The 20802-nt window shown below is 37.3% G+C and overlaps 1 protein-coding gene across 3 annotated transcripts in view; it reads left to right on the top strand.

The window, feature by feature from the left end:
- Positions 1-436: 436 nt before the first annotated feature.
- The window catches only part of LOC121876669 (KIF-binding protein-like), a 32855-nt gene continuing 12489 nt past the window's right edge, over positions 437-20802 (top strand). Inside the window, exons 1-6 of one of the 3 annotated variants that reach the window (XM_042382009.1) lie at positions 437-500; positions 9105-9240; positions 11668-12433; positions 14264-14415; positions 19031-19129; positions 19423-19582. In XM_042382009.1, the coding sequence (XP_042237943.1) occupies positions 11705-12433; positions 14264-14415; positions 19031-19129; positions 19423-19582 (1140 nt within the window). In that variant the 5' untranslated portion in view covers positions 437-500; positions 9105-9240; positions 11668-11704. The remainder of the gene's footprint in view (positions 501-9104; positions 9241-11667; positions 12434-14263; positions 14416-19030; positions 19130-19422; positions 19583-20802) is intronic. The other 2 variants (XM_042382008.1, XM_042382010.1) reach the window with 2 other exon arrangements.

The following is a 20802-nucleotide window of genomic DNA, read 5'->3' as shown; positions in this document are numbered from 1 at the left end:
ACAACTGAAGAAAATCCGAACTTTTCCAGGTTCAGTGGAGTCTCAGGCTCTGGGGTGAACCAGCCCAGGGATTATTAAATTACTGTAATACCTACTGTACAGTGATATTTCAGACTGTTGGCTCATAAACTTTGCTGACTTGCTCGCTAAACAGAGTAAAAGCTGATAAGTGGTGAAAATGATAAAAACCCGACTTACGCATCGATTTGTCACCTTTTATACTTAAGAATGAGTATATTGACGTTTCCTGTGTAACGTATAAAAGATACCGAATCGAAAGTGATCTACTACTATGATTGAGAATGAAAGTAATATTTAAAAATATAATGATAAATTATGTGTTATTTTGATGTAGTAAGTTAAGTTTATTATAAAATTAAATTATAGATGTAAATTATATGTTAAAGTTTTCTCGGCAAATAAGTTACAGTCCCACCCGACCCGCCATCTGTCGGTGGTCATAGGAAATTCAACGTAAACAAACTGGCTTGTGGGAGAGGGTAAGACTAACTACTCCTTCCTATTATTGTAATTAATTTAAGAATAGAATATAATATCTTAATAAAATTCAAATATATATATGTACCGTGGATGGTTCTTGGGTTATTATTTAGTTTTTTAAAGGTTCATAGTTAAATGGCGACCGTAAACTTTTGTGGGGATACTGTAGGTAAATGTTGGATTAAATGATAGAAGACAAAAATGTTACCCTTAGTCTTCATGATATTGTTTGGGCCAGTGCTTGTGTGTGAACTGCTGGTTAGTGTACAGGCCAATTTTTGGTAAATTTTGCTTATGCACCGGTCTTTGTTTGATATTAAAACATGGGTTAATATATAGACGGGGCTGCATAGTGCCGGTGTGGCCTATCACTCCGTCAGAAATGCCTCAAATTTTACCATATCAGAGTAAGTTGTTTTGCATAATATACTAAGTTAGGTAAGTTAGGTTTAGTTAGGTTAGGTCAGGTCTGGTCTGTTATTCATACCACAAATGTTATAGGTTTATTTTAAAATAATTAACATTTCCACAAACTACAACAGCGTCCACTATAATATAACAAAGAAATTCCGGCGTTTTTATAATTGGTTTCAATCTATTTCGCTCGCAGGTTAGTCTTATATAATTACCAAAATATGTTTTTCCGATGATATTTGATGAGTTTCAAACGAATTTGGGTAAATTTTTACTTTAGGACATGAGTCCCTAGGGGTTGACCAGTATGTCTTTCCAGTCTCGTGACAATTGTTAGGTAGGGTTTCCATGGTTCTTTTGCTTACTTTCATTGGTTTAAATATTTTTTACACGCTATTAGCATAATATTAACACAAATGAACACAATAATGCATAGAACCTGACCTAATAGGTTGGGTTTGTTAGGTCAGGTTCTACTAGGTTTTATGCATTGTCGTTTCCATTTCTGTGTTTAACATCATGCTAATAGTGTATAGAAAAAAATTTAAACTCAATTCACACATTTCTTTCTGGTGGTAGCGCTTTCATAAACCTTTACCGTCCCCCCCTCCCCTTCCTCCCATCCCTTCTAACAATCTTGGGGGATCCGTGGGAAATCGGCATTTTTGGGTTGGGGAGAGCAAAAACGGAAGCTAATAGGCAGTTAACCCAACCCAACATAACTCACATATCATAATACAGTATAAGATGGTGAATTTGCTGTTTCAGCCTCAATTAATTGTTTGACATTAAATTTTTGTTTTTCCCAAATTCATATGTATTTTACCTTCATTTCCATCGCAAATGAGTGGTTACGGAGTTATCCCCCCCCCACAAAATTGCTCTAACCGAGTTAGGGCTGAAACTGTAATAATACCCAATTTTTGTCCTCCGGGTGAGTCCAGCTCTGTTAAATCAAAACAAATAATCAGTTACCTTTCTGATTTTTGTAAATAGTTTTGAAGGTTATTATGATAATTGTGTGGAAATACTTTAGATGATAGACTGATGGGAATGAGCCACTTTAAGGAAAATGGTAAAGGTGGAGGAGACGGTTATCACCAGTAGGAACTTGTGGAATTTTACCGTCCGACCCGGTTCAATAGTCACTACGGTTCATCTGGTTGACACACACATGTAGGTGAGTGTCAATCTTTTACCTGTCTTTGAGGCATGTCGGGTCACTTCCTGGTCTAACCTGACTTAAGGTTAGGCTAGATGTATCTGATAAAAATAATCAACCTTGCTGGATATAACTGTAGGCAATTTTACCAGGTGACCTGACTCAATAGCCTCTTCCAAAATATAAGATCTCTGTGAATGAACATTTATTAAACAAATACCCAATAAGAAATGGTTATATAGTGGAGCAGATGTATAACACCAAAAGGAATTGTTTGATTTTGTTCATTTTTCCCACAGATGTTCTTTGTATGATAGCAAGTAATAAAAATGATACGATAGGTTTTTCTTTTTATTATAAGTATTTTTTTCTATCTATGATCATAAATTATCTGTAGTGGACAAGGTATGGAGGAAGAGGGAAATTTCGGGGTAAAATACAGTTAAAAAAAATGATGCTCTGACACTAAAATGGTGTCTCTTTTGTGCTTTGTACGCGAAGAAATAATTAATTATCTGCCGTAAATATTCCAAATCTGATGTTGTCAGCGCTTCTTGTTGTTTGTTCTTTGTTTATGCTCAGTCTAAGCATACTCTCATGTCCACAAAATACCCCATAAAATTACACCGTGCTGCTTCAAGAAAGTTACGTTCATTGATACTGTACAAAATATCAGAGCAAGTACTTTCTATTTAATATGGCAGGAGGTCCAGGAGACAGAGTCCCTCAACTAGGAAGTTAGATAAAGTTGGGTAGGTTTCTTTGGTTGGTTAGGTCTGGTTTTATTTGGTTCAGTGCATTGTCGTATTGTTTTTTTATGGTATTATTTTGCTCCGGACAACACGGGAATCTTAGGAATTTTATCTTTGCAATTAATATACTATGCCATTATAGTACAGTACAGTACTCTGATTTCAGCAGGTAAAAACCAAGACCAAGCCACCATGAAAGCAAAGGGTAACACTTTAGGTCTTACATGAGATTAGGCTAAGAACCTGAAAATTGTTTGCAGTTTATAATGGAGGTGATTTGATGTACAGTTCATGTCTTACTAAATATTGAATGAAAATTATCATTAAAGGGAATTATTTAAATCCAAGTTCCAGACAATTTATATCAAGAAACATAAGAACCTAAGTACAGTAAATTGTACTGAAAACGGTAAAACTTGATTGACAGTTCAAGTAAAAAAAACAGTAATCTGTATTTAACTTATGGCATGGACAACAGTAATGCCTCAAAAATTAATCTCAAGTTGCAAGACTTGTGTTTAATCCTCATGGGATCAGATGCTTTATTGGCAACAGTGAGGTAAGTTTACCATTCAGACAGCTAATGACGTGAAACAAATAGGATTAATCCTAACCTGGGTTTTAAGATGTAGTTTGGGTTTTCTGTTAGTTTGAAGGTTGGATAGTTTATGTTAGAATAATAAAAGTTTATCTTGTAACCAGAAATGAATACTGTACAGTATGTTGTTTAACATAAAATACTGGTTGATTATAAATTTAAACTACATTACAGTACATAATAATGTGTGAAGATATCGTGTAACTTTATTGTTTTGTGTTCTGTGTCCTTTACATCATATTCCCTATTTTTACATTTAATTTTCATTGCTTAAAATTTATCTTATTTGTTGCCTTACAGTTGTCAGTGCCATATGCTTTTCAAATAATTGTCATCCTCTTGACACGTAATGTTAGTAGAATATAATGTGGTTTGACCTTCACCAGATTATAACATTGCCTCTGTGACACGTTTATCTGAAGGACACTCATACCTTCCTGTTGCAATTTTTTGAACACTAGAACATACAGTCCTCTCAGATACACTTTCTCTGTCTTCATTTACTGTGAGGAACTACTGTACTGGATTTTTGTTTATTTTAACGGCTGAATGTAGGTCATATTGGTCCCAGCCTTGATGGTACCCAACCTAGGGTTTTTGCTCAGTCCCAATGGGGTTTGAGCCCTAATGAGGCATAGTCCTATTAGACTCCAGTAATAATGGTTAGGTTCAGATGTGGCCTGTTAGGTCATGGGCCATTTGACTAAACATCTAGTCCATTTTACCTCTGGTTGTTTTTTGTTTGTCATAACATTATACTGAATTTATTTTAATTAATTGGATGATGAATTGATTTTATTTAATATTCTTTGCTTCAGGATTTTGAGTAAAGTTTATAATATTTTTTTGCCTCATTTCTTATCAAAAGATTGAACTCCACAGATTGGTTGCTATGGAGATGTCATCACAAGTAATATTGATATGTGGAATTATTAATTAATCTTGTTTAGTGGTTAATTTTAACTTTAACCAGTTTAAGTGAGGCAATGGAATGTTGAATTTACCTACCGGTAACTTAATTATAAGTACTGTACGAGGGTAGAGGAGAAAAATTGCCAACACACATAAAGAAGATTGTCTCTTTCATAATTGATACATTGTTATATCACCTGAATAAATAAGAAAAAGAGCTGTTTATGGTAAAGGTTTGCAAAATAGCCAGTGATGGACTAGTATCATATACAGAGCTGAGAAACCATTAATTTTCTCTTGTAAAGCAAATCACATAAACCTGATCTTAACCCTTACACCCCGGGTGACGTATTAAGTCGCCCGACTAGCTCGCCCCGGGTGACGTACCAAAATGCGGGCCTTTTTCCACCACTGTTTTAAAGCCCAGCGTGAGTTATCAGGTTCCAGTGTGACTATTTGCCTGTCACGCCACACACGCTCGGCCACAGGGAAGCTTCCTGAACGTAATTACTTACTTTTGTTTGTTTCATATTCATTGTTTGTCCATTTTATCATGTTGTATCAAAGGAATATTGCTAAAAGTAGTGTAGTTGTATTGTAGTGTAGTATTACTGGAAAGTAATGCTATGATTATGTTATAAATGTATTTATTTGTGTAATTATTATTATTTTATTCATTACTTGCTCTGCCAAACACAAAGAGAGCCTGGCAACTGACTGAGTGTGTGTTGCCAAGCACTTTTTATGAAAAATAATGCAAATTAATACTCTAAATGAATTATTTTTAGCAAATACGTATTATGATCAGTAAATATATGCATTACTGGCCATCTCGGACACAAAGGCAAGCTAAAAATAGCTGGTAAGTGCATAGGTGACCATGAGCTTAGCTGTCAAAAGAACACTGTCCCCTTATATCCCTCCCTCAGCACTGCCAGGGAAGTATTTAGAGGGTCAATATATAATTTTTATTACTTATTTTATATTGTTTTATCATTTAAAAAGGTTAAAAATTATTTTTGAAAAGGTTTTGATTTTTCTTGATTTACCCCGCGTGGGGGGGGGGGGGTACTGCCAGCGACACCCTACGGGGCTTAGGGTTAATGATGATTTTAAGGTACTGTACTTTTGGTTAGGTTAGTTGAGGTTGATAAGTTCATAGTGTCTGAAAGAACGGTGTAACAGTTCTTTCTGTAATATTTTCTTAGAATTGAAGAGTTTGCAGAACGTTACATCCCCAAAATGGTTTCTGTTGCAAGGGCTGACTTGGACAAATTGAAGAGAGAGAAAAAAAAGAGTATTTATTTATTTTTTATGTACAGTATATACTGAATAATCCTGTTTGTTATATCATATGAAAAATGGGGTGATATTAATTGTTAAATCTGAGATGGCTGACTTTACCAGTTATAGGCCTTTCAAATGGTTGTGCTGTGACCAAGAATATAATGTTTTTGTAACATTTATTTTTTTGTTGCAAGTGGTGTCGATAATATATATGTTGGTGAGAAGAACCTTTATTTGTGCGTTAACATTGTCTGGTAGTGTTTTGTGCCTGAGCATAAGTGGACAGAACTTTAAGGGCAAGAAAAAATTTAGTGTTAAACAGTGTCAGACTCAGGTTAGGATCAAGATTCACTCTTAATTTTGAACCCAGGTAACAGAACTCATCAATACAGTCCAATGACATATCTCTAATGTCGAGTTTCTCCAGCCTTGGTGCGGGCACTTGGTTATGTCCACATACAGAAAATTCTAGTTGGCAGCATCCTGCAGTCAGCCATTTACTGGACTCTTGATAAATTCTGTTAACCATTTTGCCATGGGAGGTCACCCTAAGCCGAATAAAATTGTCTGGCGGTAGCCAAAATGAAATGGCAAGTGCGTGAAACGCAGCGAAAGGGTTAATCGAGATAGGTTTTAACCCTTTTGCTGCGGGAGGTCACCCTAAGCTGATAAAAGTGTCTGTTTGTAGCCAGAATGAAATGGCAAGTGCGTGAAACGTGGCAAAAGGGTTAAGGTGGGAGTTCTGAAGCCTGCCTGGTTGTGAAAGTCAGAAGTGACTGGAGGAAGTTGCTGCCTTTATAGTGTAGAAGGTAAGGAGAGGACCTTTCCTCCGAGTGAAAGGAAGAAAGTATGCAGCTGGCGTAGAAGTGTGATATTGTATGGCAGTGAAACATAGGCAGATAGAAAGGATGACATGAGTAGACTAAGACTTTGATTTTTGTTTGGGTCCTTGTCAAGGGTTTGGTGATAACCACAGTGTATCAGCAAGATGTGGTGAGTTTTGATGGAGGAGAGATACAACTCACACTGTTTTCCATATATTAACCCTTAAATGGCTGCCATCATCCATCGTCAATGGGGGTTTTATGTTTCTTGTATTCCATTTTTGTACATATGGGGACAAAGTAGGAAATCCCAAGGAGCCGGTTAACGGTTAAAAGCAGCAAAACCTTACTGGTCGCTATACTGAGTAGGGTTTTGGCAAGAAATAGGTTGGACGGACAGATGCTTAATCTGCTGTACATAGTACTATTGGATAGCTATTAATTTTTCACTTAGTAACAGTCGTGAAATAGTTAATACTTTTTATAATTATTTGTTGTTGGTGTGTGGAAGTTTAGTTCATACCTTATGTTGGATATTCACTATTACTGTCTCCAGATGGGTTGGTAAATGATCATATTGTTTACTGCTGTGTATCAACTGCAATTATGGTTTTGTGATCTCTTAAAATTAAAGTATAAATAGATCCCTAAAATATGGTTTCTATAGATTCTTAAATTATTGGATGTGAAAGACTGATATTGTAGGGTCGAGGGCTTTATGTAGGTCATACTGTAAAGTAAACCCTTGTTATTCGTGGGGGTTAGGCTCCAAGGAATGGCACGAGTAGGCAAAACCATGAATAGCAACTTATACTACCTTAGTGCACTACTGTATACCTATACTGTGTATGAAAAACTTAAGTCACCAATACTACTTACCAACCAGCCATGGCAGCACACATCCCCTCCTTTAACTTAATAATTCAACCTTCTTTGTCAGGGTCATCACTGACTTCTGCCTTTTACATTTCACTCCACTAGCATCACTAGCACTGACACTAGGCAGTCTTTTGGGGCCATTTCACACAGAATCACTAAACTTTTGAGTACAACACGAGGTGCTGTGTTGCAGGCAGTGGTTGAGTGCAAACAAGGGAGAGGAGATGCTGCTGGCGTATGGGGGTGACTTGTTGCGCTGCGGGAGAGGCTTGTAAGCTAGACACCATCTGCTTACTGCGAGTAGTCGAAACCACGAATAACAAGGGTTTACTGTATACATATAGTACAATACAGTGGTAGGCACTGACCAGAGACCCTGAGCAGGGTGAAACTGTGGGCAAGTTTCTTTACATCATTTGTCTCTCTACCCAGCAGTAATTGGGAACCTGGATGTTAATCGATTTGTGGATCATGTTCTGGGGTAATGGTTAGCCAGTGCAGTTGGAAAGTTGTCCAGTCATGCAACTCATTGACTTGGGATGTCGTTGTTGTGTTGGCAACAGCCTCTACACCTTGAACAAATTCACGCCAAGGTGGCCCTTGGGCCGGCCATCCTCGAACATGAGGAGCGACCATTATTTATTATTATATAGGTACAGTACAGTACTTAACTCAAGCTTAGTGTTATTCCAGGAATCTTTATATACCATACTATGCTTACTTTAACGATACACTGAGGTTTGTATCTGTATACTGTATGCTCCAGCTGTATACCATACTCGGTGATCTGTCTGTATTGTATATCCTCAATTCCTCATACAGTGTACTATTTGATCTGTCTGTATGTACCCCTGCAGTGTACACAGTAATATATCTACATACTCCAGTAATATCCTCAGCAGAATATGTGTTCATGCTCCAATTAGTGTTTAATAATGTGTGTATGCAACTAACATCCCATATTGAAGATTGAACCCAATACTGCAATATGCCAATCTCAAGCAATATCCACTCAGCCACTCAGTAAATGTAACCTCTAACTTAATGACGCTTCCTCTTACAAGATGTGACTGTTACCAGTTATTAGGTGTGTGGGTATCACCTGGAACTTGCATTTTGACCCACCAGAGGATGTTGGTTGCATTGATGTGTGTGAAAAATGTATACTGTATCTGTTTACATGTCTGTGTGTCCTTTAGTGTAAAAGGTCAATTATTGTATGTGTTAGTGTGTGTGTGTCAGTGATGTGCTTGTGTATGTGTTCTGACTCAAGTGATTGAAATATTGTGTGCAGTACACTACAAATGATGACTGGTGGTTAAAGGAAATAAATCACATACACCGTACAGTATATGTATAAACTTGTGTTAGTAATGCTTCTGAGGGACTACATCATACAAATTCTCCAGTTGTGTGAATAAGTAAATAACTTGTTCTACAGTTTAAATATAACAGATGTAATGGGATAAATTATTCCCTCATTGCAAAGACAAAAGTTTGTAGTGTTGTCATTTTATATTTATATCATTAGGTTTACCATATACAATATTTAATCACCTCATGAAACAACAAAATAAGTATGGTTTTATCTTAATGTCCTTAGAGGCTTTAGAGTTACTATTATCCATCACAGCCACTGTGGATCAAGTTGTTACAACTGGAATGCTTCGGAGCACAAAGCTGGTGGGACATTACACTCATGTGCCGTAAACAGAACTCAAAAGTACTTCAGAGAATAGTTGTCATAAAATTTATATTCATGTGATATTTTCAAGTTTCAGTGAGACAGTCCCCTGCATGTCAGCAAAGCAGTAACTGACCTCTAACACCGGCAAAGGAATAAGTGCAGAGCTGATATATTCGAGGTACCTCGGCTTTTCTGGGCACAACAAATCACAGCTTGTCTCATAGGTACAAGGTTGTAGCTTACTGCACCAAGAGTTGGGCATTTGCCATCATGTGGCTTGGGTGTGTCAGTGTATTATCAGTGTGCTAAGGGATACTGAGAATGACCAAAAGAACAGTGAGTGTGTCTTGGAGAAATACGCTGTCTATTGAATGATGACGCAATCCATAACTTGGTACTTTCAATCCATTGTGGGTTGCTGAACCTTTCGTAACTCACCTCTTACACGTTCAAATTATTCTTTACTTTAAAATATTGTTGCCAGAACATTTAGGCAATAATCCAATTACAATACAGTATTATGGTGAGCCTGACCTGCAAGGATTTGGAATCATCAGAGAATTGCTCAATTGCATCTGGGGTCAAAAATTTGATATACTGCACAGTACAGTATATCTTCTCATCACCAATTTGGCCTTCCAGAACCAATGCTTGATACTGCAATGAATTGAAGCAAAACAAAACTCTTCTCCTCTCCTTATATATCCTTTTAAGTTCCCATCATCCCTCTTGAAGTTTCTCTCTGCCTATTCTATTCATATACTGTGTACTATCTGTTTTCTTACGTATTTAATTCCCACATACAGTAGTTCTTATTTATGTATTTTATTTTTGTCATGAGTGTTCTTTTCTACATGATGCCTTATGTAGCTTCCCTTCTACAAGTTCACTCACCAGATTTTATATATACAGTAAATTCCTTTCCCATGTACAGTATAGACTAACTTTTTCTTATATGCTTTCTCTTTATATTCACATTCATGTTGGTTGTTTCTCTTTATGGACTGTAATTTTACCTGTTTGTTTTCTTGTTGGCAACAGTTCTGTCTGTAAACGAAGCCAATTATCTGCCCCAAAACCAAGTTTTGACTAGTTGTCTCATAGGATCTGTATATAAATGAGTGGGTCATAGAAATGTGCATTTGCCCTTCATCAAAACGGTATCACCATTATCAATCTTTCCACCAGCCCAGATGCTTGAGTCTGTCTGTGGCATCATTATCATGGCAGATGTTACCTTATGATTTTGCTGTCATTGGAAATCAGTCACATCTAGATTCATTCTTAGAGAGGAAATCCAATTTAAGGTTCGAGTGACTCTTGCCTCAATTTATATACAGCTTTAATTGTGATGAGTTTAACTTGCAGCCCATAGTTGTTGTTTCCTCTTGTACCTAGTGTCTCATAGGATGTGCACCAAAGAAATTTTTTCTTTTTGAGGTAAGAGGATTGTAATTGGCAACACTTACATGCCTGAGAGTTATCGATTGAATTCTTTTATAACTGATGGGTATGTTGTCGCATCTAGCTTTCCATACATGAATATTAAACCGACTGTCTCCTCTACTGTTAATTTTCTCTGCCATCTTTGTTGATTCATTATGATGCCCTCACCTGACAAAAAGAAGACATTACTATTTCTATGGTGTGCGATCTGTGAGACACACTGTGCTGTACTTCCTTGAGAATGAAGTTCTTGGTTGAGATGAGGTAATAATGCAATGGTAACCTACAAATTATACAACAATACAGGAAGTTAAAGCACTCAGTAAGGTTTTGAGAATGTAGAAAAGTATACTTGAGCATCATTAATTAATGCAGGTATATAAAAAAAATTGTAGTATAGTATTGAATGTAGAAGTAAACAGCCAACAATATAGAGTACATTCTCAGTAAGTTTTATGTTAGTGGTTTATTAATGGTCATACAAATGTAGGTACAATTCCCATTTTCCTTTATTACCTTAACCATCTTTTTTTTCCCCCTATTTTCATTGATAATAACTCCAAACTTGGTCTTGGGTCGGGCAGATGGTATCAATCACAGTCAAAACCGGTTATGCTTTAGAGAAAGTTTCACGTACTTCAAGATCTGCTTCTCTCATTTTTGTGTTATTCACATGTGATTCCTCTCCTTATGTGTGGGTGATGTGTAGTGAGTGTTGGTCATGGCACTGTGTTTTTATGCTTGGTTTATGAATTTTTAGCAACTCCTTATTATCAAGGCAAAATTTTAATGCAAAAACTTCCTGTGAACAAAGCATTACAGGTCATGTGTATCACAGAAGGTGTGTCAGTTTTATGTAGAAGATAATAGTGTTGTGCTTTATATATTATGGAGCATGAGTTTTTCACTTCACTATATGTCCCAACTTGATGTTATACACTGCTGTAATACTTCTTAATATTTCTGCCCTGTTTACTCTTTGTACAGTTTAATAATACAGTATCAGTAAAAAACAAAACAAAATCCAGAATTTAGAAAATTATCCTCACATTATTTAAACTTATGTGGTTGTTTGCTGTAATGATTCTCCATTTCTTTTTACATTATTTATCATACTAATTATTTCTCTTTCTATTGCATTGCTTATGAAACAAATTTTTACACATCATTTGATTATCAGAAAAGTACCTGGGCTCTTTTTTCAGATTGCCGCTGTGTGAAGCGTGTTTCGTATTCCGCCAGATGGCATCTCTGGAGGACCAGTACCAAAAAGCCTGGCAACTGTTCCAGGAGGAAAGTCACCATGACCCTGATAGTGAACCTTATAAATCTAAGTACGCTGCAAGAGAAATATTTGAGGAACTAAAATCACGGCTCAGTAAACAATTAGATGAAGATGATGTGGATGATGGAGAGGGTGCGTTTAGTGAGGAAGGCGTGGATGGTGTGGGTTTAACTAGAGCCCGAATGGCTGCTGTAGTATATCACTTAGGAGTCATTGCAGTTGAGACGGAGGAATTTTCCACCGGTGAAGAGCATCTGAACAAAGCATTAATCATTATTGGTGACGAAGGAGGTATTTCATCCGGTGTTTCCTCTCTTACCGTTGGAGAAGCCGAGGTGGCCGCAGCCGCTCTCCGTGGTGTCGAGGAGAACCTTCTGCCGGACACCAGTGAGACAGCTCCCATCAGCCTCACTGCCATAGCCCCTGCTACCGTTGGCCTCGCCATAAGTTGTCACAACCAGCTTGGCATCCTGTGGTCAAACCGTGCTCTCTATACCACCGCCAAGCGTCATCTTGATCGAGCCAATATGCTCTATGAAGAGTACCAAAAGCAGAGTACTACACCTCCACGAACTATCTATAGTTTATTTTCTACTAATAGTGAAAAAGACAGTAGCTGCGATGACACTAGTGGTATTGATGCACTGGAGAAATTACACACACTTACTTTCTACTACCTTGCTCAGGTCAGTAACAAGGGTTGTTCCTCTAGATTTTGTAAGTAAAGTATAGTTTAGTATTTATCTGTGAATGCTTCTAATTTTGTATGGTTTTACTAACCAACCTAACTTGTGATTATGGAACACTTTTTGTTCATCAAGATGGCTTTCTGTTATAAGATGGGTTATACTGTATTAACAAGTGGACCTGAATGTGATAGAATGGTCTGCTTTTAACACTCTTGAGGTTTTCGTATGCAAATTTGCGTTCTGTATTATCTAAATTATCGCTTTAGGGTTTTCATATGCAAATTTGCATATGAGTTAAAAAAAATTATAATAAAATAATTTTTTTTGCTTATGAATGCTAGATACGCAAGATGCACATTTGGCAACGTCGGTGTGATCTGGCACCTACTGTATGTAGACTGCCTCTCAGGTTACACGAGTGACCACACCAGTCACCCTTTGTGGTTCAGCAGCACAGGGCATAACTTTGACCCACATTTTTGGATAAGTATTACTGTATTATAGTTTTGAACTATGCCTCATGTTGCTGGTGAAGGTGGAGGGGTGGGGAAAAGGTAAAATGTACAGGGAGATTGTACCACATGGTGATAGTGTGGTGCCTCTTGAGGCCTCTCCCAGTGTCCCTGGCCCTCAAAAAATCAGTCCTAGTGCAAAAGGAACTGCCCAGCTTGTTGTTGTGGCTGGAAGGAAAAATAAAAAAAAGGTGTTGCACATGTGGCATCTCAGCCATCACAGCATGGCTTACCTCGTGACCGCTCATCTCCCTCACAAGTATACGCTACTCGTACGCCCACTAAAACTAGACTCAGTCACCTTGTTCAGGCTAAGTACAGCACTGTGGGGCATAGAGGAGGAGGGGAAAGGGCTGGAGGGGGGAAGAACATCACTAAGTGATTATTATTTTATGTGAATTTAGAAAATAAGAAGAATTTATAAGCACATTACTGTATGTTTAATTTATGTAAATGCAATTTAGAAACTTTTGAGTGAGGAATATTCGCTTTTGGGAGCTTGAGTGGCAGCCATGCGCTACAATTCGTGTTATACTCTCACTTATGTGTAGATTTAATCATTTTATTGTGATTACCTATGCTGTATAAAACTATTTGTAGATAATGTACAGTGTACAGTATTTACAATGCTAATGCGACAAATATATAATCTGTACTTGAGCTGGGCGTGCTCATGAGAACGCACAATTACACCATTATTGCCTCGCAAAATAATAATTTTTTCACAACTTTTCTCCATTAATGATTTTTTGCTAATTACAGTATGTACACTTTACAATGGACTAAAGTTCATATTGCAATCACCTTAAATAACGAAGGTAAAAAGTGATGTATAAAGTTTTCATTAAGCTTAAACTTATAAACATGTAAAACTGTTCGTAGATAATTTATGTACAATGATAATGCAACAAACACCACCTTTTTATCTCAAATAGCCAGCTTGCTGTGACTCTTATGTATATTTATCTCTCGTGTGGTGAGGTTAGTGATCGGCCAGACCACGAGCGTCTTTCTGTAGAACAATTAAACCCAAGAGTGTTAATAAGCCAACTATGAGGCCACTACTGCTAACTGTTTCCTTTACTAGAATTTTTTTAATGTAAACTTTGTATAATATCTGAAGCTTATATAAGATGCTTACTTTACTTTGTTTAGACTGAATTTTAGTTTAGTTTAGTAAGTATTTACTTGTTAACAAATACGTAGTGGTATTCTCTTTTACAAAATGTAGTTTGGGCTTTAAATATAAAACAATAGATTTAAGATGCAGTTAACAGTAAAAGTAGGATTCTAGTATTTAGGGCATCATCTTCAGGTGTACGGTCATCTTGGTGCTCCTGACAAGTCTGCCTGGTACTGTCACTCGACCCTTCAGCGTCAACTGGCCAGTAAAGACTATGACCCAATAGACTGGTCCATCAATGCTGCCACTCTCTCACAGTTCTATCAGGGAAAAGAGAAGTTTAGGTAAGAAGAACAGTAATTGTGGAGAGAAAAAAAATTTAAATTACCCTTATACCCGGTACAGTGGCTGGCATGTTTTAGGAACGTCGTAATTATGTCCAGACTAAGGATGTTAGAACAGAATTCCACAGAGTTGTCACATTTAAAAAAATGTGCCAACCACTGTGCTGTATTAGGTATAAGTGCAGGCAACTATACTTCTGAATTTGGATTTGTGGAACAGACTTGAGAGTTAAAGTAGATGTTTAATCACTTAGACTTGTATCTCCAACTTGACCTTCATATAGAATCAAGGCTTCATCATCTTTTCCTCGAAGGAAATTAGAAATTTTAGGTACAGTCAGAAGCAGTAATGGACGAGTTGACGGTCGGAATTTTTTCACAAGAGCATAAGAAAATAAGGAGTCTGCAATAGGCCGGTTGGCCTGTGCATGGCAGCTCCTGTCGAGAGTTACTACCACTCTCTATCATCCATGAATCTATCTAGCTTCCTTTTAAAACTTTCCAACATCCCAGCACTTACTACAATCTTGCTAAGCTTGTTCCACTAATCTACCACCCTATTTGTGAACCAGTTCCTTCCTATCTCCCTCCTAATCCTAAACTTATCCAACTTAAATCCGTTGCTCCGTGTCCTATCCTGCTCGGATATTATAAGAACTTTAGCTATATCCCCTTTATTGATTCCTTTCACCCACTTGAATACTTCTATCACATCTCCCCGCACTCTTCGTCTTTCTTTTGAATGCAAGTTTAGTTTCTTTAATCTATCTTGATATGGAAGGTTTCTAAGTCCCGGAATAATTTTCGTCATTCTTCGCTGCACCGACTCCAGTGATCTGATTTCCATTCTATAATAAGGGCACTGGAGAACTGAACAGCATAATCGAGGTGTGGGCGGACTAGCGCAAAACGTAATTGCAATATAACCTCCGCACTCATATGACTTACACTTCGAGATATAAACCCTAATACTCTGTGCCTTATTTTGAACATTAACGCACTGTTTTCTAGGCCGAAGGTCCGGGTTTACGAGTACCCCCAAAGTCTCTTTCACAAGTTGACTTCTCTAGTTTGATGTTGTTCAGGCTGTATACATTGACAGTATTTGTTCGTCCAATATTAAGTACGCTGCACTTGCTGGTGTTGAATTTCATTTGCCGTTTTTCTGGCAGGTCAATAGGTAAAGAAAATTATTAAATTCACCATGGTAATGATATTTTTAAATAAATTAGGTCAAAAAGTGTAAACAAATAAGGGTTAAAGTTGTTAAAAAGTCACGTGACTACGAAAAGCTCTGTCATTGGTTGTGACGTCACTGACCAGTGCGAGCAGCAGAGCGGGAGCCTCGAGGCAGCCATCTATGGTGTATGTGTTACCAGCAAATACAGGACTTGTGGCCATACGCAATGTTCAATGAAAGGACGAAGAGTCGTTGGTGCTTCGTGCCAATGTGCAAGAGTACCGACAAATCCTCACCAGGCAAAATATTCATTACAGTACCGAAAGATAAGAAGATAGGAAAGAGATGGTGGCTTGCTGCTCGACGGCACTTCCCTACATCTACTGTTGTGAAGATCATTTTGATGTGAGTATTAAGTTGATATAAACAGGCTGTGGTGAAAGAAGACTAGAGTTGACCTTTTTCTAGGCTTTATTGTTCATATAACTGACCAAGGGTAGTATGTCACCTGGAAGAGAACAAAAGAATATTCTAGTAAGTGAAGGGAACAATGAAAATTACTAATATAATATAACCCCAAACAAAACAAAACCCAATGATAAGAAACATATGTACAGTATATACACGCATAACAAGATAGAAGACGGGTTCAAGTGTACAAGTGTAGCATAACTTTATTACACAGGCATACCTTATTTTTAGGTTAAAGTAAGTTACTCAAGTATCATCGTGTGTATTTACTTGCTAGGTGCAAAAATTATGCAAAAGATCAATAATTCCAACATGGAAGTTTTCGTCACAGTTCTCTTTCATGTCTGGAAAATGTAAGTTTTCGTCACAGATGTCTATATTTTATGTTGTGGAAGGACTAGGAACGACCATGGCCAGGAAATGGACTTGAGATGATCAGATGACAGATGTAATATAACATGCTTCAAAGCTGGATGGCGGAGTTCTTGATAATACTCTACAATCATAAAGACATCTACTTTTGGTAAATTTCTTTCGTCTGCCTTGATGAACCCTGGAAGTAGTTGTCCAACCTTCTCGACTGATCGGCTCTGTAAATAAATATTATTAGATAATTAACTGTGCTTTACTGGGCAACACAGTATTGCTATATTTAATATATAAGTATTACTAATCACATTAACTAATTCAATGGATATTAGCTGCCCCTACTACAAATTTCATAGTGTAAGCATTCCAAACAATATTGGTATTATTTTGGTTTTGGTCATCTGGGGAACCTTAAGATTCTAACTATGGGATTAAATACTTTACACAATAAGACATTATCTCTACGGGATTTCTGTCGCAAACCATTTTTCGACTGCATAAGAAAATACAGGTCATATGTTAGGTTAGGGTATGATGAGTTATAAGGTTAGCTTAACATATACAGTATCGGTGAGGGCGGGGGGGTGTAACTCAAAACTTGTGATTTGCGATAGAATTGAAAGTCTAAATCGTTCGTAACACATTGCAAACCATTAGAAAAAAAATAGTCTGCATGTCTAAGTACAGGGATGACCAAAACTTAAAATTTACCCAATACAGTATAGCTTATGTCGAATCTAAGCATCCAAATACTTATGGTAGTTAAAATAAAATTTTGCCCATTAATTGATGTAAATGATTATACAGTGGTCCCTCGGTTAACAAATTAGCTCCCATAAGGATTCTCAGTTCAATTAACGAAAAAACTTTGATTAACGAAATCTTTACGACAAACACGTTTTGTTGTGTGCATCAGGTGATCGGCTAGTCCGCCATTACAGTGCAGGGGGTAATCGGTTCTATGTTTACATTCATTTCCAGTGGAGTAAATATCAAGAAAGTTGTGCTCTTTAATATTTTTGCAATTTTTATATTAAAACTATTAGTCATTTTAAAATTTAGTTAACATATTGATAATATATGCAGTACAGGGAACTAGTGTTTTGTGCGCCCATCAGCCACTTGACTTACCCGCCAAAGCGTCTCTATTTAACTTTGTTTACAGTGGAGGAAACACCGTGTTTGTTGGTCTCTTGAACACAGAGTATTTTTACGTTTTTACACTCAAATTATTGGTTATTCTGAAATTTAGTTAACATATTGATAATTTATAGCGCAGTGCCGTGTTGATTTGAATATAATCTTTAATTACAGCTAGTGAACTTAAAATTTTATTGGTGAAATTACTGCATCAAGCATGGGTGAGAAAGACGATTCCCCTCAGTGCTGCTCTCCAAAAAGGAGAGTGGATTTTCATGTTAGAGAATCTGTCAGTCCAGAGGTTCCTGACGTTATTATGGAAGGTGACTCGCCTTCCAAGAACCATTAAAATGCTTCTCTTCTCCCTTCTCCTCCACCCCCACTTCCCTCTCTTCTCCCTTCTCCTCCACCCCCACTTCTAATTCTCATCATCATCATCAACCAACAACATTCTACATACCTACACACCTCAAAGTAAGTATACTGTAGTGTATTTTGTTTATACTTCGTATGTACTTTTCTGTGAGTTGGAACAAATTACCCAATATCCCATTGAAATAATAGATTCCGTTAACGAACGACTCTGTGGAACGAATTGTGTTCATTAACCGAGGGACCACTGTATATCCCTGTGGTTCATTAGTGAATCATCAAAACAATAACAGCACTATGTTGTCCTGTTTATCTAGCATTGGGCATTCTCACAACAAAGTCCAGACAATGTCTTTAGTACTCCTCAATTTACTCGTATCTCCATCCGTGCTTCGTCTGCACGGTAGGTGGTGACGTCATTGCAAATGGCGGCCCTTTTTCTAGAGAAATAAACTTATCTCGATTATTATAGCAGGTCTTTAACTTTTATTACAAATTATATATACCGTATGACTACGAACGTGGCAGAATATATTTCTTGTGTTTACCCAGAACTGTCAACTCGTCCATTGTTACACCCCAGAGCCACATCAAATGAAGGCCTGGTGATAGAACAAACCCTTCTCCCTCCCCCTTTCCCTTGTCAAAACGTTGCTAGATAGTTTTGGAACTATGGTAACTGGCACTGCTTCATTGTGTCACTATCAGCTTTCACTGGCTGTAGCTCCAGCTATTCGGGGGGGGGGGGGCAATTACTGTTTCTGACTACATCACAGTATTTGATTTAGATACTTGATATCTGCATCACTTAATCAGCCTTGGTATATGGCATTACACCTAAAAATTTGAAGCATACATATTGTGATATAGTTCTGTGCACCTATCAACCTACCTGTCTACTTAACTGTTAAAATTTTCATATACTGTATAACTTCACTTTCCTGTGTTGTTTTTTCCTGATTCTGTGAGCATAAAACTTAGTACTGCTTATACATAGTTCAAGATCCATAATAATGGTGGGCTAATGAAATCTTTCTTCTGCCTTCTCATTATTTGTTTGCATGTGCTGTATACAACGTGCAGAGTAGCGAGACATCTGCTAGCGTCAGCATCCAAGGTGTTGTCGGGACACGAGGCTGAGGTAGATACTTTACAAGAGGAAACACATGAAGTTGCTCACAAGTAATTATGATTTACAGTTTTGTATGTCAAGTTGAATAATGTACAGAGGAATTCAATAATGTTATTGTTGTTCATTTAGCTTCTTGAATAGTAGTTTTTAATTTCTCACTACCATTTACATATACTGTACAGTACTGTGTGTATGATAATTTTACGTACGGTATACAGTATGCATACAGTATACTGTACTGTGAAGAATTCCAGTTTATGTTGTGAGTTATTGTGTAAAGTGAGTGCTTTTTTATTTATCCAATATTATCATTACATAGCTAATGTATTGTATTTCATCCCAGACAAGAAAAATACAGGCAATGTAAAGCAGACGTAGGCCGCTGCTGGGGTCGATATTGCCTGGTGCTGCTGCAAGCGTCTTGTGATAGGGCCATCCCTGATGAACCCGGACAAGAGTCACAGGAGGAGCACCAACCTGAAGAGGAGGTATTAGATAAACAGGTACAGTTATGGTAATGTAGTTTCTTAAGGCATCCACACACTCTCAAATATGTTTGTCAAACATGGTCTTTGATCATACAATTTGAGAGTGTGTGAATAAGTTTGAAGGTATGACCAACATGTTTGAAGAAGATTAAACAAGTTTGATATTTTCTCGTCCAACATGACGTATGTTAAACATATTGGATAGTATATGGCAATGTATGATCAAACATGCTCAGTCGAGTAGCAGTATCCATGGCGAGTGCATGGGACTCCCATGAGTTTTGGAGAGAGTTTATTGAACATTATAAGCAGTTTCCATTATTGTGGCAAATAAAAAGTGAAGATTACAAGAATAGATCTCTTAAACAAGAATGTTATAATGTAACCATGACTCTGAGCAGAAATGGGAATTGTAAACTTTAAGTCCTTAAAAGACTGGCCCATTGCTAGGAACCACAGTGTACTAGTGAGTCTTTGACTTGCTGGTATGGCATCTCTCAAGATAGTGTCCACTTTTTTTTATGTATGGCGTCGCTTTCCAACAGTTCAACGAAAGTTTCATTATCCATTCTCAAAAAGTTTTTATAATCTTGAGGAGATGATACCACTAGTTCCTTTAATGGGGCGGTGTGAGAGAACTTGGGTCTATTTCTGTGCCATTCCTTCATCTATAATTTTCTTTTTTGTTTTTTCTTTGAAGTCTCTCTTTCAAGGCACGTACCAAACCCCAACTGAAGTTTGATCATTCTAGTTGTTAAGTGTGTGGTTATGTATGATGCTTGATCAAACATCATGTTTGACAAACATATTTGATAGTGTGTGGGCACCATTATATAAGTATTCAATATTTCTTTTCTTTTTGGAAGGTCAATGAATATTTTTTAATGTAAATTTTGTTGTCTGTATCTTTGACACTGAGGTTGGCTTCAAGAGAAGAGCCTGTTGAATGCCCTATCCTGACATCCCTGTTTAATCAGACCCATTTCGCTTATGTCCTCTGAAGATCTTTTCGTTATATAGTACAGTAAAGCCTTGAATGTCTGGACCCCGTAAGTCCAGAGTTTGGATAAACCGGATACTTTCCAGGCAAGAAACATTTGTCTGAACCCTTAAATATTTGTCATTTGAAATTCCACCAGTAGGCAATCCCTTGGCCTCTTTCCTCCTCTCAGATCCTTAAGTGGGCAGTTTATTCCCCTACTCATAGAATGAACTTAACCATAATGCTTCACTGT

The sequence above is a fragment of the Homarus americanus genome, unplaced genomic scaffold (assembly GCF_018991925.1).
Source record: "Homarus americanus isolate GMGI-L3 unplaced genomic scaffold, GMGI_Hamer_2.0 scaffold28, whole genome shotgun sequence".
NCBI classification, from domain to species: Eukaryota; Metazoa; Arthropoda; class Malacostraca; order Decapoda; family Nephropidae; genus Homarus; species Homarus americanus.
This window is presented reverse-complemented; position numbering and strand designations above follow the sequence as displayed.